Raw genomic sequence first — 15482 nt, 5'->3', positions numbered from 1 at the left:
ATGACAACTGTTGCATCCACAGCTTATGCTCTTTAAATATTACTAATTTATTATTCACTTAATCAAAGTATTACATTGTTAAAAAAAAGTCCATTTACGTGTAAGAAATGGAGAATATTTTTCGCAATGATGAAACGACAAAATGAAGATGAAGACTTGGAAAGCAGTTTCTTGGATGTCCGTGAATGGTCACCTGTGTTTTACAACTATTCGAACGCGTCAGAGTTAAATGGCACAGGGCACGATTTTCTTGACCTGTCTCGTGCTATTCCACTCGGTTTGGTTTTGGGAACTTTTATAATCTTCGCTGTGGCTGGAAACATCTTGGTGATACTCTCAGTGGTGTGTTACAGGCACTTAAGAAGTCCAACAAATTATTTAATCGTCAATCTTGCGATCGCCGACCTGCTCCTGGGCACCATCGTGTTACCCGTGTCAGCCACATTGGAGATATTAGGCTACTGGGTCTTTGGAAGGATTTTCTGTGATGTCTGGGCAGCCGTTGATGTGTTGTGCTGCACCGCATCCATAATGAGCCTGTGCGTAATCTCCATCGACCGTTATATCGGAGTGAGCCATCCTCTACAGTACCCCAATATCGTAACGGGACGCAGAGCTATCCTGGCCATGCTCGGGATTTGGATCCTGTCTCTTGTGATCTCCATTGGACCCCTGCTTGGATGGAAGGAGCCCCCGTCACCGGACCACAGGGTTTGCGCAATAAACGAGGAACCCTTTTACGCACTGTTCTCATCGCTCGGTTCCTTCTACATTCCTTTAATTGTTATTCTGGTCATGTACTGTCGTGTTTATGTAGTGGCCAAACGCACGACAAGAAATTTGGAGGCCGGTGTGAAGACAGAGGCGATGAATTCTGGTGAAATAACGTTAAGGATTCACAGGGGTTCGCAGCAGCATGAGGACACCGGTTGCTCATCCAGGGGTCGCACGCATCAGGGGCGGAATTCTCTGACTGTGAAACTTTTGAAGTTTTCGAGGGAGAAGAAGGCAGCTAAAACCTTGGGGGTCGTGGTTGGCATGTTTACGCTGTGCTGGCTACCATTCTTCCTCACATTACCGATCGGTAGGTCTATTTACGCATGGTGCGCATTGGTTGGGGATTAAGTCAAATTAACTTGAACATAACTTGCTGTCTTGTCTACAAAAAGCACAACTTTCCCTATATATACATGCAAACATGCATTAAATATATTATTATCACCCCACATTATTTCAGTAATAACAGTAAAAACTAAACTAATTTTAAGTAGTAGTTTCATAAACTACATTATTTTTGAAAAACATCCTGTCCATCATCCTGTTTGGACTGATACCTAATACATAACTTCGGCTTGTCAATATTTATTTTCATCTGTGTAATTAATTCATCATTAATTTAGATCTGTGTAAGGTTAGCTGTTGTGATCCTGTCTGTGTTTTCCAAATCACCATGGGAAACACAGACTGGATCGTGACATTAGCACACAGTAATTAAAATAAACAATCATCACAGGGAACAATTATTATTACTTTTTGGTTTAATGTTTAACAAACAATGAAAGACGAGAGTCAATTATTACAGTGATTGTCATTAGTATTAATGTTTCGTAAGTTTGTCCAGAGAGTTACAACTTACTTGTCTGCTATGAAATGTAAACGCAATTTGAAAAAAAAAAAAACACACAAACTCAGTTATTCATCTGAATGGCCTTTAGACGATGTGAAAAACCACTTGGTAATTTGTCTCATAAGCCTTCTGCTGCTGGATGGCTGCGGTCAGTGGGAAGACTACAGACATGGGGTTAAGAGAAGAGTAAATCTTTTTGCACTTTATTTCCTACTCCCTCTCATGGGGGCCAGTGTGGGGTCCACTTCATCCGTCGTTTAACCGCCACAACTGGGAGTATGAGAACGAAGCCTGGATCGTAGCCATTCAGACAGAAAGGCAGGTTATTATTAATGAATTAGCATTGTAGGCATTCCTATCCCAGACAGGGTTATCTGAGCAGGGCAGAAGAACATTTCTGGAAAATTGGTAAATTTAGCTGGCTTGGTCCCTAACTAGGCAAATGGATTTGAAATCCTAAAAACAGGAGCATGTTTATTTAGGTCCTTAGGCCATTAATTAATGTGGCTGTCGAGGTCAGCTTTGCTTCAATTTATTATAGTATGTGGTTGCGTTCTATTTAAAAGTTTTTAGACTTTTAGATTCTTATACTCAAGAAGAGTTCATTTCTAGAAAAATCTAACCACTTAAATAAATGAGCTGGTGGATCAGAATGAAACATGTTTGGATAAGTGAGCTGCTTTGGTGTTGTTGGAATAAACCAAAGCCTATGTAAAATCTATTTATGTGTGCTTTTAGATAGATCTTCGTCACTTATTTAGTCACTTGGCCCTTCACTCATGCATTCAATTTTTTGGCCAAGTCTCATGGTTCCCGTGCTTTGAATATGGTGAGTCGATGCAATAGGGCATTGAGGTGCCTCCCGGATGATGGATCCCAGTCTACAGAAAATCTGAAGGCACAGATCCAGGGACTTTCCATTGAAATTCACTTAATAGGGGGGTAAATAAAACAAAGCACCTATATTAAAAACCAAATCCATGCCATTTTAATCAGGCTTTTAACATAACCGCATTAACAGACTCTGTATATCAACTTTACTTTTACATTTATGGATTTGGCAGATGCATTTATCCAAAGCGACTTACATTGCATTTTCCTATACATTCATACATAGGTATATGCAATCCCCTGGGATTGAACTCACAACCTTGTGTTGTTAACACAATGCTCTGACCACTGAGCTACAGGAAAGCTTTAAGTTTCATATTTTACCTTGGCCGAAGGTCTGTGTTAGATGTGTGACTTAAATGATGATGATGAATGTGGCTGTCTCCCGTTTATTTAGTCAGATAATCACTTAGACACTAAACTCAACAGGTTAGTGTTAGACTTTAACACGTAGCTTAGAGAAAGAAACACGACCAGAAAATAAATGATTGTTGTATTATAGACCTACTGCAAATTGATATTTTAGTGACGCATTTGAAAAAAAGTTTATTAAGATACACTAAAAGCACTATGGGTTGTTTTGAAATGTTAACGGTGCATTATATAGTGTATGTGTATTATATCGTAAAGCACCCTGCAAGCTTTTTATCCAGGCTATATCTTATAAACCACCCATATTTCAGCACTGTCTAATCCTATTGCCATTAAATGTTTCTAATTCCCATCCACATGTAAACACAACCCCTGACTGAATTGTTTCGAAAGGCCACGGCAGTTATCAAGAGCTACAGCCAAAACACTCTATTATCCAATAAGAATTTTACAAAACTCAGGATTAGGACTACATCTCTAAAAGTCTCTTTCCACAGTAAATATATCTATTTAAAATTGTATTTTAAGTTAAACTGTTTTCACTCGAATGTGCAGTAACAGAAACGTTTCGTAAGCAATCATCACTGCCACCTGCTGGTGATTGAAGCGAGTAGCATGCTCTCGTCTTCAGAACAGCAATAGTTTTGCCGACAGAGGGCACTATTATGTAGCAGTGTTGCAGTTGTACAATAATCTTTTCATGAAAGTTACTTGTTAAAAGACAGAAAAAAGTGAACTTCTTTGGTCACTATTATTTTGCAAAGTATAATATTATCAGTGTTGTTTCTGGAAGAGCCTTTATAGCAACATTATTTATACCAACCAATCAGATTGCAGGAATAGTTCAATTTAAGATTTAGGTATGGCTCTACTTGGATCAGGGTTGGGTTTATTTAGGTACATTTGTATTTATTTATTTTATTAGTTAGTTATTTAGTTTTTTTTTTCAACAGAATTGATGTAAAGACAAACACCATCCACCCATAAATAACAGAACATTATTAGATATTTTAGATATTAAATGACAATTAAAACCGGAAGGGGGACTCTTGTCCCCACATTTAAAACAAGTTATGCATTCGGTCCTTGTAAATTTCTGACTTTGCTGTACTCTTTTTTTGCAGTCTCATTCAATGTCAGTCTGCGGCCTCCTGACACCATCTTCAAAATCATTTTCTGGCTCGGTTACTTCAACAGCTGCCTGAACCCTATCATCTATCCTTGCTACAGCCGGGAGTTCAAGAACGCTTTCGTCCTCATCCTCAAATGCAGATGTCACCACAGGAGGCGACTGGGTTGGAGAGCTTATAACTACCAAGGCTCATACATCAGCTCTATCTACTCACGGCAAGACTCGAAGGACTCAGTGAGCTACGGCAGTTACCTAAATGGAAGCCAAAGGACCCTGTTTTCTGCCAGCACTAGCCCCAGTTACCACTCAAAAGGTCTGTCACATTTCCAGGATGATGTATCTAGACACCCCCGGAGCAGGACACCTTCAGTGTTATCTGAGAGTATTTTGGATCATCATCTTGAGCCTGTTGAGGAAGATCCAAGCCAGTTCTTAGGTCACACAGATCAGCCAGATATAGGAGATTTCCCTCAAGTGCAAGAAAACAATAAGGATGTGGACATGGAGGGTGATATGTCGCTTTGAAAAAAGTTCAACTGACTTCTGCTTTATTGAGATGTCCCGCTCTTTAAAACCCCAGCTTATAAAAGCATCAAGGAATCTGAAAATCAGCTAACCATCTAACCTACAAAATGACAAAGCATTAAAAAAAGCATGAAAAAACAGGCCCACCCCTTGACGTTTTTCAGGTGGGTTTTCTCAGGACAGTTAGTCCATCAGGTTTAAGGGACAATGTACGTGTGATGTCGAGAAACACAATTTCTTTTAATAGAATGGATTTTTGAATCCAACCTTATATACAGCATGTCGCTAATGTACAGCACATTGTGAATATTGTGGCATTCTTAATGACCAACATTAAAGCAATTTTGCCAGACTTTCTGATCTATTATTTTTCTCTCACTAAATACTGCAATTTTTTTGAAAATTCTTACTGACGCATGAAAAACAACAAATATTTTCATATCAACGCAGTTATTTAGACCGATTTAAATAACGGAGCAATTTTGAGCCAAGGCATGCTGAAAGTTTTAGCTAGTTTTAGTTTTAGCTAAGTCAAAATGAGAAAACGGTTACGTATAATTTCCATATTTATTTTATCAACAGTTGCATTTTCAAAGGTTATTCACTTGGTATAGACAACGCATTGTACATTTTATTTACAGTCAGTATTCATTCATCAATTTTTATAAGCACCCATGTTCAAGACAGGAGTTTCTGTGTTTTTACTACTCAATGAAACCCCTTAGAAAAAAGGCCGTCCAGAGAAAAATTGTTAATAATCACTTGAACACTTCACGTGAGGAATGTAGAAGGCTGAAAATACACAGTCTTTGAACAGAAAAGAATCAAACTTTAACATTCCCAAGCAGCAATACAAAAATTGTGTGATTACAAATTTCATGATTGCGTTTAATCTAAAGCAGTAAGGACTTAATAAAAAATAAATAATTAAATGTAAGATTAAGTAACGATTACTAAACATAAAAAGGTAAACAATGCAACAAAAACAATTGTATATTGAATTGAATGCACGCCTCAATCCCCATATCAGCAAAAGATCCATTAATAGTACACTGACATTTAAAAAAACGAGCATGGTTCTGTATTTACACTGTACAATTTGAAAATACAATATTACTCTGATCGTAATATATTCTCCGTCAAGGATTTTAAAGGTTTGTCTTTTTCTTTTCAACTGTTCAATAAGCCATCTCTTCATGTGAAATTATAGATTTGACAGATTCTGACTTTTGTTGCAGCATCTGCAATTAAATAATAATAGCTGTTAGATGTTATAAACATTTTAAAAACATTAACACCAAACATAAAGGATGAATGTGACCCACTGTGCTATGAAGGCTCCTTAAACAACAAACTTATTCTTGGTGGTGGATCCACTTTTGGTGGCTGTGTCTGCATGTGACTGATATCCAATGATGACCTTTTGTTGCACACCTAATCTTTCTTTATAAACACGCCTGTAAATAAAACGATTTACAGATATGTTAACTATAATTTTATAAGATTATGACCTAGATGTTCCTTTGGTCAAAATGATTTTATGACTTTATTTACCCTATATGTACCACAGCATCTTTGTTCTCATAGTCTGACGTCCATATCGCAATTTTGTCTCCTTTTGTTCGCACATTGACGACTGCACCGCAGACATCATCGCTGTGGTCATCAAATCCTTCCCCCACAAGGCACAGCAGCTAAAAAACAAATATAGACATTTCAGACTTCAGGACCTACAGACACTATATAAATTCTTCAGTTAAAGCGGTAAAACTGGAGATCGTGGACCTACCGTCTCCAACCAGAAGCGGTCCAGTTCTGCTCTACGCTGCTGTTTAGAAAGGGTGATCAACCAGCGGCCGCCCCTTTTGTTTCTCTCATCCTCCCACATGGGCTCAATGCCATCCTGCTCCAAAAACAGTAAACAGATCAGCACGGCATGACAAATAACCCTATCAGCTCTAATGCCCTGGAAACTTTCTGCTTACATAAAGTTAAAGAATATAATAAATCAATCACAGAAGAGTCTTATAGGATTATGATATTTTGAATGAGGTAAAATGATAAAAAAAGAACTGAAACATACATTTTAACATCACTTGCCTTACCTTGAAAAGGGAATAGTCACATCCTGACATTAGGTTACTTGATAACTGAATGTGGTTGTACAACCTGGGAACATAAGGTTTTATAAAAACTGTTTAATTTAAACAGCGGTTTGTGATTCATGGACACAAGGTGTATAAATACTCACGCCCAGAAGTCTTCCACTGTATCAAACTTTGAGATGAGACGCAGATTAGCTTGCCATGTTTTGCTTTTGTCATTTTTAAAGAACCAAAGTGCCCATCTGCAAACGACAACAAAATCAATATCACTCTGTCAGGCATGTAGCTATTGCTCGGCTTCATTATGGAAATGTGACCCGGGTGACTTTACCTATTCTGCAGAGGATGTTTGATATAATCTTCAAGGCTCACGATGTCTTGCTTGTTGTCGTCATTTTTTTCTTCTTCTGAAATTGCTGGATTTGTTGAATTTTCCTATATTGAAAGGAGAAAGAACAGCAAATATTTTTATAAAAACTTGTGACAGCTCATCTGTGACTTAAACGTTCAACAAGTGATGAATTTCATAGAAAACGACATGGTCGAAAGCAGAAGTCCTACATTAGTCAATCTGCACGCACTGCAGTTTTACCCATAATAACAAATGTTAAAAAGCTCATTACAATATATACACGTCATAAATGTTTGTTTCCAAAAATAAACGATTTATGATAAATTTATCTCGAGCTCTGGTCAGAAGAAGTGAATTATATGGGGCATGTCCAACTCTGGTGCAAAATAAGCGTCGTGTCAAAGGGATTTTGTTTACATGACATTCCTCATTTTAAGTGACACATCATCAAGCCATGGGTCTGGATTTTAGATAAACAACTCGCTTAACAACAACTCAGAACAGATATTAAATAAGTTGACACTTCTTCCTTTTTTTACAAAGCCAGTTAACACTTAAATGGCTCCTAACAGTTTAATGTTATTTTTAGCACGCATATGTGCGACAGGGCTAATAATAAAAACATCAGCTCATTTGACTGTCTGCTGTCTTTACACATCAATTAATCTACTCGTTTAAGGCATCTTATCAACCCCGAAAACATATATCATATTTAACAGTCGATACTGCCAGTAATGTCAATAAACATATTCACAATAATGTTTGTGGGAGCACTTATTTTGACTCACCGGTTCAGCAGTCGCCATCTTCCACAAATGTGAAGGGTCTTCCCCGTGCGTGAAAACCCATTTGATTGGCCGACCACGTGAGTGTGCTAGCAGCCCGCGCCCAGACAGCGCCCCCTAAAGGAGCGAAATTTGGACTCCACTCCCCAAAATGAGAAATGATCGCTGTTTAAAATCAAAGACTTTCGGTTTATTCAAGACGCCTCAATGGGGGAAGCACAACGCTCAGAGCGGCAGTTCTAGCGACGGAAGTCCCGCCTTCTATTGAAAATAGCCATTCTCTAAAGGGGAAGCCATGTGGAAATTGTTTTAGTGCAATTCAAGCATGTAAAATCTATATTTATCGTACGGCTGATGACAGATTTAATTGTTCAGCCGAATAATGTTGTTTTATTGTCATTTTAACAAGCAGTTTTAAAGGTATCGGTATTTTCCTAGTCAAGAAGAACTTGCTGCCCGGACACGAACCAGATAGGCTGCCGAGTGTGGCGACTTGTTTGAAAGGGACTTTGCTACATTGCATTGAGATTCCCACCGCTTGAGAGAAGATATTTATATTTTCATTTTAATTAATAAATGTATGCATTCGCACTATACATTTCTTTAATCGCGTGTAATACTACTGAATGACTAAGAGCAGATGTTTATGGGGAAAGCGCTTATTAAAACCATAATTCTGCCATGACTTCACTTAATGAAATTATTTTAACAGAATTTTATTCTGGTCCAAAATATTTGATTAATGTTAATCTCATAGCTTCTAAGGAATTAAAGCAAGCAGAATATGGATAAACAAGCAGGATTTATGACAGAAGAGCAGATGTATATCCGCGTTATTACAGAATTTGACCCTCTGCAACAAACATAAAAAAAATCATAAAAGGAAGCACGCAGTTTATATTTTGTAACCATATTTATTCAGCGTGTAACTGGAACTAGTCACTATTGTAAGTACCAAGTATCGACAAAGATTTGAAATGCTTTGTTTGTTATATTCATGGCAAGACACGAAACATGAGGCTCGTGACTCGTGGATGCTTATAACTGCAGTACTGTTCGGATACTGTGGGAGACACAGGAGAAAAGTAAATTTGGATTAGATGTTAATTGTTTTTCATATTGCATAAACAAAAATATTGCAAGAAGTAAAAACATGAACGCACCTCTTCCCAGCATGCATCAGATCAAAGGCCTCATTGATCTTGGTAAAGGGCAAAGTGTCCGTGACAAACTCATCCACCATTAGCTTCTTGCTCATGTAGTCATTCACAAGCTTAGGAACACTTTCCACACTCTTCCAGCCTTAAAGACAAAAGAACGCATTATTGCATGCAGTGGACTGTGTATATCAGGTAAATCAACATTGTTATATACCAGGCTCTCAACCATTCTCTGATGAGAATGCAGAGATTGTTTGTTTAAATTAGAAAATAGAACAGGGAAAAAATAAAACCACCTACCACCAAAAGCTGTGCCTTTCCACGTACGCCCTGTAACCAGCTGAAATGGGCGGGTTGAGATTTCTTGACCTGCTCCAGCCACACCAATGATGACGCTGGTTCCCCAGCCTTTGTGGCAGGCCTCAAGAGCAGCTCTCTGAAATTCAATACAAATGGTCAATAACGATGGTCCTCCTATTAAAGCCAAGCTGTACAAAACAACAGGTCAATTGTGTAGTCAAAGTGCACATTATGGAGTCACCATGGCAACATCTGTGCATTCATCTCAAACTAAACAGATGCTTTTTTTATGGCCTACCATAATTCCAACGTTTCCGATGCATTCGAAGGAATAGTCAACTCCTCCATCTGTCATCTCCACCAGCACCTCCTGAATTGGCTTACTGTGGTCCTTAGGATTCACAAACTCAGTGGCTCCAAACTTCTTGGCAATTTCAAACTTGTCTGGGTTGATGTCAATGCCAATAATCCGGGTGGCTCCGAGTGACTTGCAGCCCATAATGACAGCAAGGCCCACTGCTCCCAAACCGAAAACAGCACATGTAGAACCAGCTTCCACCTAATAGGGTATATATGTGTCAGCTAAGCATGGGACATTTTAAAGCACCTTATAATCTAGTAATACAGAGAATATTAACAGCAGGATCATACCTTAGCCGTATTGAGGGCAGCTCCATATCCAGTAGAGATCCCACAGCCCAGGAGACACACTTTGTCCATAGGAGCTTGATCATCTACTTTGGCCAGAGAGATGTCGGCCACTACGGTGTACTCGGAAAATGTGCTGGTACCCATAAAGTGAAAGATCTGCTTGCCTTTGCAGGTGAACCTGGAGGTCTTATCTGGCATCAGACCCTGACCCTGGGTCACCCTAAATGTGTACAAAAACAAATTCATAAGAAGGTCTGAAAAATACATGCATGTAAATGTAAATAATATACACATGATAACCTGATTTTCTGGCACAGGTTGGTTTTGGGACTCTTACAAAACTTGCATTCTCCACACTGTGGTACATATAGTGGAACTACAACATCACCTTAATGAGAAATAAGACAATTTCAGGAATCCCGCTCAAGTCTTAACATTTTGAAATGCCTTCAGAAGAGGCTACACAGATCAAAGTTTTTTAACTTGCCTGGTTTGAATTTGGTGACCCCTTCTCCAACACTCTCGACAGTGCCTGCTCCCTCATGTCCAAGGATGACAGGAAACGTCCCCTCAGGGTCACTTCCGCTCAGGGTGTGTGCATCAGTATGGCACACGCCTGTCGCATGGATCTGAAGATAAAAACAGTTTGAGACACAGTAAAAAAATATAATCATTCTATAACTGTGTAAATTTGAAATGCATAGGGTTTTTTACTTTGCATAAACATGCTGAAGACAAGATAGCTGGGTCAAAACTTAACCTCTGTTTACCTGACATAGGTGTAAATCTGTCACAAAACATGGAACTTTGACAGGGTGCAGTAGCAAGCCGGTTTATTACAGAGGCCGTTGCAACTTTAACTCATAACACTTTGACTAAGTCAAGCAGGGTGAACTATAGGGTAGTACTGAGATGATACAATCACAAAATATCTAATTCTTCATCTCAAAATCAAAGATCTCAATGGACACCACATCTTAAGTGTGACACCCAAATGAAAGAAAGACAGAGTTGTATATCACTTTAAAAGGCAAATCTAGAAGGGGCTGTTCATACCACATAACCTTTTGTTTCTATAAAGAGGTACAATGTTCAGATTAATGGTTACCTTAACTCTAACTTCATGGGCCTTGGGGGGAGCAACCTCCACCTCCTCAATGGAAAGAGGCTTCCCAGCCTCCCAAGCCACAGCTGCCTTGCATTTAATCACCTGTAGAGGAATTTAAAGCAACTAGTTCATTTATAAATAAATATAAATGAAGATTATACAAGATTTTTATGTTAAACAACTAATCTCGTCTTGTGTATGCGGATGCATTCAGGCAGATGAAGATGCAGTTAGACGCAATACAAATTACAAACATTTTTCTAGATAAAGTCTTTGTACATAGAATACGCGCAACATATGGTATAACTATATTACTGTTTATTTGCTGTATGAAGTCTACGCTGAAAAGTGGGCGAAAGACAAAGCGGAATTAATACAAATGAATACACTGTAGCATATCAGAATACAGAAAACAAGAATAACGAGCACAGGTCAAAGTAGCACAATGGATCTTTGTGCACCTAACAGTTAAATCTGGATTTATGTCATGCACAAGTGCAGCTAACGTTACATTGCAACCTTTTTTTCGAAAGAAAGGCATTGCATGTTTTTACTCGACGATATGTAGAAATAGTGCAACTTTACGCACATTAAAGGCACACCAATAATACGTCTTTGTTCACATATTGGGGGAAATTTTGTCTGACAACTTACTTTCCCGGTTGTGTCCATGCTTCTCTTCCACCGCGAGAGAAAGGGAAGAAGAGGTGTGGCAAACTGAAGAACGCTTTCAACAGCCAATCAGAGAGGCGGAACAGGACACGCTTGAACAAAGTCCGTGGTTTTTCTCAGCCGACGTCAGCGCTGTTGCTTGTCATTGGTCCGAGACTAAACGATTGCTTATACTAAATCAAACGTCTCAATCGAAATAAAAGCGTCAGACTTTCTGATACTTGATTGACAGTCAATTATTAGCAAAACTTTGATCTTTTAGGTATTTCGAGCTGAAGTCAGTCCTTTCAGGTAGAGATTACTTTATCGGTTACGTTTGGTTCAATTGATAAGGAGGGTCTGGGGAAAAACTCCTCAAAATACTTATCTTAACAGGTTATGCGAAGATGTCACAGAATTAACAATGTCATGTCATCTTATCAGAAAAAAAGCAGGCAAAACACAATCTACACTTTTATAAAAGCAGATTTGTATTCGCTATCAAAAATGTCACCACAAAGGAAAGTGCATCAGAACAGTCTTATAACACATCCCTTACTTACCAAATAAGCTTACAAAGTTAAATTTAAAACATGGTTGGAAAATCATAGATTTTATTTTGCAAGTCAATGGTGATAGTGTGGAATTTACATGAATTACAATGTAGAAAATACTGACATCCTTTAGAATTCTGCAATGAAGTTTTACATTATTGATCTCAGATGAGCTGGCTTTTTTCTTCACACTACACAGTAAGGTTAGATTGATGTTGGACAGACCGGTCCTGGTCCAGCTTTCAGAAACATGAAAACCAACCAGTTATAGTTGTGGGAGTCACTTGCCACTTGTACACAGACAAGAGCAACTAAAAACAATAACCCATTTAAATAAAGATACAAATGGTACAAAAGTAAAAAGTCCAGCTGTACAAGGGAGGCATTAATAAACAGTCCAAAGACTGTATTAGTCCCCAAAAAGCTGCTTCTGTGTTCGCCCACGAAGTTCCCTCTGCAGATAAAAAACAGGTCCCATGTCCTGAAAGACCTTCATCATCTCCCACCTGCAAAGCAAGCAGAATTTTCTTTTAATTTGAAAGGATAACATCACTTCTTAAATTACCTTGAGATAAATACACAGTACCATCACTCCAAGTAAATAACAATAACAAAATTATTATACTTTTAAATGGTTTTCCACGTGAAAGAAAGTTCAGCTCCAGATTAAGTACATGAAATTTGATTTTATTATTAATTTTGAGTTTCAACAATTTTAACTCGCCTCTAAATCCACGTCCTCCTCCTCTAAACCCTCCACTTCCACCTCCTCGTCCACCAAAACCTCCGCCTCCTCGTCCACCAAAACCTCCACCTCCTCGTCCACCAAAACCTCCACCACGACCACCGAATCCCCCTCCACGACCTCCACGGAATCCACCTGCAAGTATTTCACTCACTTTAGAATTGTGTTTCAGATATCAAAGCTGCACATTAGAGATACTTAAGAAACTGGATAACCAGTATTGTATGTAGTTTTGAGGGCTTAAATTTAAGAATGGTCTTACCTCCTCTCCCACCTCTTCCTCCTCGAGGAGGACCCTTCTCACCTGGAGGCCTGGGGAGGAACCTCTGAAGGGGTAGAAGCTTCATGGGGTCGATGTAGAACTGAAAAAGGAATTTAAAAATGTTACAGTACTATTAGACACATCAACATGGCTAATAATGAAAGCAAAAAATAAAAAGGATGAGAAAGGACAGCATGATCCTATGTTTCTTCATGAACACAAATTCAAGTACTTGTTCTTTTAAAAAGTAATGTCACACCACTAAAACAACGAGAATGGACACATTTTGTAAAAACTATCTACAGAGAGGAAAAGTGAAAATGACAAATAAGGTTAAAACTGCATTATAAATGACAGCTTACCTTCTGTAACTTCTTGAACGAGGATGCCTTCATATTTTGAGAAAGCTTGACGGAAAAATACTGAGGATTTCATTAAGGACATTCATATATTTATGGAGGGATGGGGATCCAAGCAGATATTATGTGGCCCAAACTTAATTCCAGGTAGATCTCCGCAAAGACTTAATAACAAAGTCTCGATAGAGTAGATTATTATATTACATTTTATATAAACTAAAATATTAACATGAATCAAGTATAATATAAATGCTTATTATTACACAGACAATTAAATAAATATCACTTGCAGTAACTTTTAAGGATACAAATTCACGGAGTTGTCCAAAGATCTCGTCGACCTTTCCAATCTGTTCTTTGTTTTCCAGGTAAACAGGAGCATTGAAGTAAGGAACTTTGTTTTCCTCCGTCACGCATTTACAGACAATGTCATCCTCACAGGGGTGCATGAACTCTCCTACGGCTGAAACATTAGGTTTATCAATACAAGGGGTTAAGGTCACTTCTCATTTTACAATCAATACTATGAATATCACAATTTGTAAATAAAAAAATAATTTTCCCTTGGTATTTTATCATCAACCATCTTCTTGAGGTATTAACCTGGCATGCATTTAGACATAAACACTCCAATTCAAAGGTGTTTTAAAGATCATAGGAAACATTTAAGTTAAATGAGTGTATAATTTAAATCTATTGTATGGACACAAGTATATGAAACAGACAAGAAATAAATCGGCCTTACCGACAACATGTTCTGGTGGACCATAGTCCTGCTGCCGGTTAAATCCACCTCGTCCACCTCCTCTTCCACCGCCAAACCCGCCACCTCTCCCACCTCCAAAGCCACCACCTCTACCACCTCCAAATCCGCCTCCTCTTCCACCACCTCTATTAAAACTGCCGCCACGACTCCCTCCTCGACCACCACCTCCTCGGAACGACATGGTGAAAACCCTGTGTGAAGTGAACACATGGAAGATAAAAGTTAACACAAACCAGCAATACAGAGCAACGAGGAATATAACTGTAGTTTCCAGACAAATCCCAGAAAAACGATTTACAGGTTTGGTGTAATTTAGATAAAACATCTTATCGCAGCAACATACTCTCAGTTAAGCTAAGTTTACGTTACAGGAATGCTGCTACAATGGAAACAGAGATCAGTTCACAGCATATAGACCAATTCCAAGTACAGAAGTCAGACAATTGTTGACTACAGATGACCATAAATCACAAATGTTTTTATAAAATATGCACCGACATGTGAAGTCAAATTACCTTTAAAGATAATCGGTTGGTCTATAAAAACGCACGCCGTCGTTGACTCTGGCAACACATGTGCCTTCACTGTCTGCCGTAAACGAGTTCTCCCTGCCTGGTTTACAGACTGTCGTAAACACGGAAGTACTTATTTGGGCGCTAGAGGCGCACGACTCATGTAAAAGAAAGCCTACTTTATTCTCATTTTCTCTTGCATAACGGATAAAAAACTCTTTACCAGGGTAGAGATGCTGTAGAGTTTTTCCATAATAAAAATAAATCAAAACTATATTTAAATAAAATAGTAGAATAAGTGAGCTCGGATCTAACCGATCTTTTCTCGGTTCAGTATCAACATCATATCTAAGCAGACATCTCTTTTGGTTTTGTTTTCATTATATCCACACCCCAAATATTTAATGTCTTTTATAATACCATGTAAGAAATGTATTTTTGCCTATTACAATAATACAAAACAACATGACATTCTGTTTGGAGGCGGACAGTGAGTGTACCAGCAGAGGTCACTCTTGACACGTGATAAACTGAGCTTCAGATCACAGTATCTCTGAAGGGTCTGAGATAGTAGTGAAGGACCAGAACATTTGGATTCTGATCAGGGACAGCTGGCTCTCCTGGG

The 15482-nt window shown here is 38.5% G+C and overlaps 4 protein-coding genes across 4 annotated transcripts; 1 reads left to right on the top strand and 3 right to left on the bottom strand.

Moving 5' to 3' along the window:
- Positions 1–4890, top strand: adra1bb (adrenoceptor alpha 1Bb). The gene is made up of 2 exons (XM_056769853.1): positions 1–1084; positions 4015–4890. Exons 1-2 carry the CDS (start codon positions 127–129, stop codon positions 4545–4547), a joined length of 1491 nt encoding a protein of 496 aa, XP_056625831.1. The 5' UTR covers positions 1–126; the 3' UTR covers positions 4548–4890.
- A 210-nt stretch (positions 4891–5100) lies between these two features.
- On the bottom strand, positions 5101–8004 carry eif4ea (eukaryotic translation initiation factor 4ea). The gene is made up of 8 exons (XM_056769680.1): positions 7793–8004; positions 6984–7087; positions 6799–6894; positions 6653–6716; positions 6337–6450; positions 6102–6241; positions 5873–6004; positions 5101–5788 (listed from the first exon to the last, which is right to left on the bottom strand). Exons 1-7 carry the CDS (start codon positions 7808–7810, stop codon positions 5890–5892), a joined length of 651 nt encoding a protein of 216 aa, XP_056625658.1. The 5' UTR covers positions 7811–8004; the 3' UTR covers positions 5101–5788; positions 5873–5889.
- Positions 8005–8683: 679 nt separating this feature from the next.
- On the bottom strand, positions 8684–11737 carry adh5 (alcohol dehydrogenase 5). The gene is made up of 9 exons (XM_056769586.1): positions 11663–11737; positions 11009–11110; positions 10388–10529; positions 10201–10288; positions 9901–10120; positions 9548–9808; positions 9250–9385; positions 8953–9091; positions 8684–8852 (listed from the first exon to the last, which is right to left on the bottom strand). The coding sequence occupies exons 1-9, from the start codon at positions 11678–11680 to the stop codon at positions 8828–8830; spliced, it is 1131 nt and encodes a 376-aa protein (XP_056625564.1). The 5' UTR covers positions 11681–11737; the 3' UTR covers positions 8684–8827.
- Positions 11738–12127: 390 nt separating this feature from the next.
- gar1 (GAR1 homolog, ribonucleoprotein) lies at positions 12128–14953 on the bottom strand. Its single transcript, XM_056769951.1, has 7 exons — positions 14861–14953; positions 14325–14536; positions 13888–14042; positions 13583–13642; positions 13221–13320; positions 12938–13093; positions 12128–12719 (listed from the first exon to the last, which is right to left on the bottom strand). The coding sequence occupies exons 2-7, from the start codon at positions 14524–14526 to the stop codon at positions 12709–12711; spliced, it is 684 nt and encodes a 227-aa protein (XP_056625929.1). The 5' UTR covers positions 14527–14536; positions 14861–14953; the 3' UTR covers positions 12128–12708.
- Between the last annotated feature and the right edge of the window lie 529 nt (positions 14954–15482).

The sequence above is a fragment of the Triplophysa dalaica genome, chromosome 16 (genome assembly GCF_015846415.1).
Source record: "Triplophysa dalaica isolate WHDGS20190420 chromosome 16, ASM1584641v1, whole genome shotgun sequence".
In the NCBI taxonomy this organism is placed as follows: Eukaryota; Metazoa; Chordata; class Actinopteri; order Cypriniformes; family Nemacheilidae; genus Triplophysa; species Triplophysa dalaica.
Note: the sequence above shows the minus strand (reverse complement) of the source record. Positions and strands in the feature narration are given on the sequence as shown.

What these genes read in the sequence shown, in the direction of transcription:
- adra1bb (XM_056769853.1), top strand. Translation starts at nt 127, where the DNA reads ATGATGAAACGACAAAATGAAGATGAAGACTTGGAAAGCAGTTTCTTG. An exon ending in CTTCCTCACATTACCGATCG is followed by an intron (nt 1,085 to 4,014) that starts GTAGGTCTATTT and finishes CTTTTTTTGCAG; the next exon opens with TCTCATTCAATGTCAGTCTG.
- eif4ea (XM_056769680.1), bottom strand. An exon ending in ACAGTGGAAGACTTCTGGGC is followed by an intron (nt 6,717 to 6,798) that starts GTGAGTATTTAT and finishes TTATGTTCCCAG; the next exon opens with GTTGTACAACCACATTCAGT. An exon ending in ACCGCTTCTGGTTGGAGACG is followed by an intron (nt 6,242 to 6,336) that starts GTAGGTCCACGA and finishes TTTGTTTTTTAG; the next exon opens with CTGCTGTGCCTTGTGGGGGA.
- adh5 (XM_056769586.1), bottom strand. An exon ending in CTGCCCTCAATACGGCTAAG is followed by an intron (nt 9,809 to 9,900) that starts GTATGATCCTGC and finishes ATACCCTATTAG; the next exon opens with GTGGAAGCTGGTTCTACATG. An exon ending in CTGATGCATGCTGGGAAGAG is followed by an intron (nt 8,853 to 8,952) that starts GTGCGTTCATGT and finishes TGTCTCCCACAG; the next exon opens with TATCCGAACAGTACTGCAGT.
- gar1 (XM_056769951.1), bottom strand. Translation starts at nt 14,526, where the DNA reads ATGTCGTTCCGAGGAGGTGGTGGTCGAGGAGGGAGTCGTGGCGGCAGT. An exon ending in CGTTCAAGAAGTTACAGAAG is followed by an intron (nt 13,321 to 13,582) that starts GTAAGCTGTCAT and finishes TTCCTTTTTCAG; the next exon opens with TTCTACATCGACCCCATGAA. An exon ending in AGGAAGAGGTGGGAGAGGAG is followed by an intron (nt 13,094 to 13,220) that starts GTAAGACCATTC and finishes AAATACTTGCAG; the next exon opens with GTGGATTCCGTGGAGGTCGT.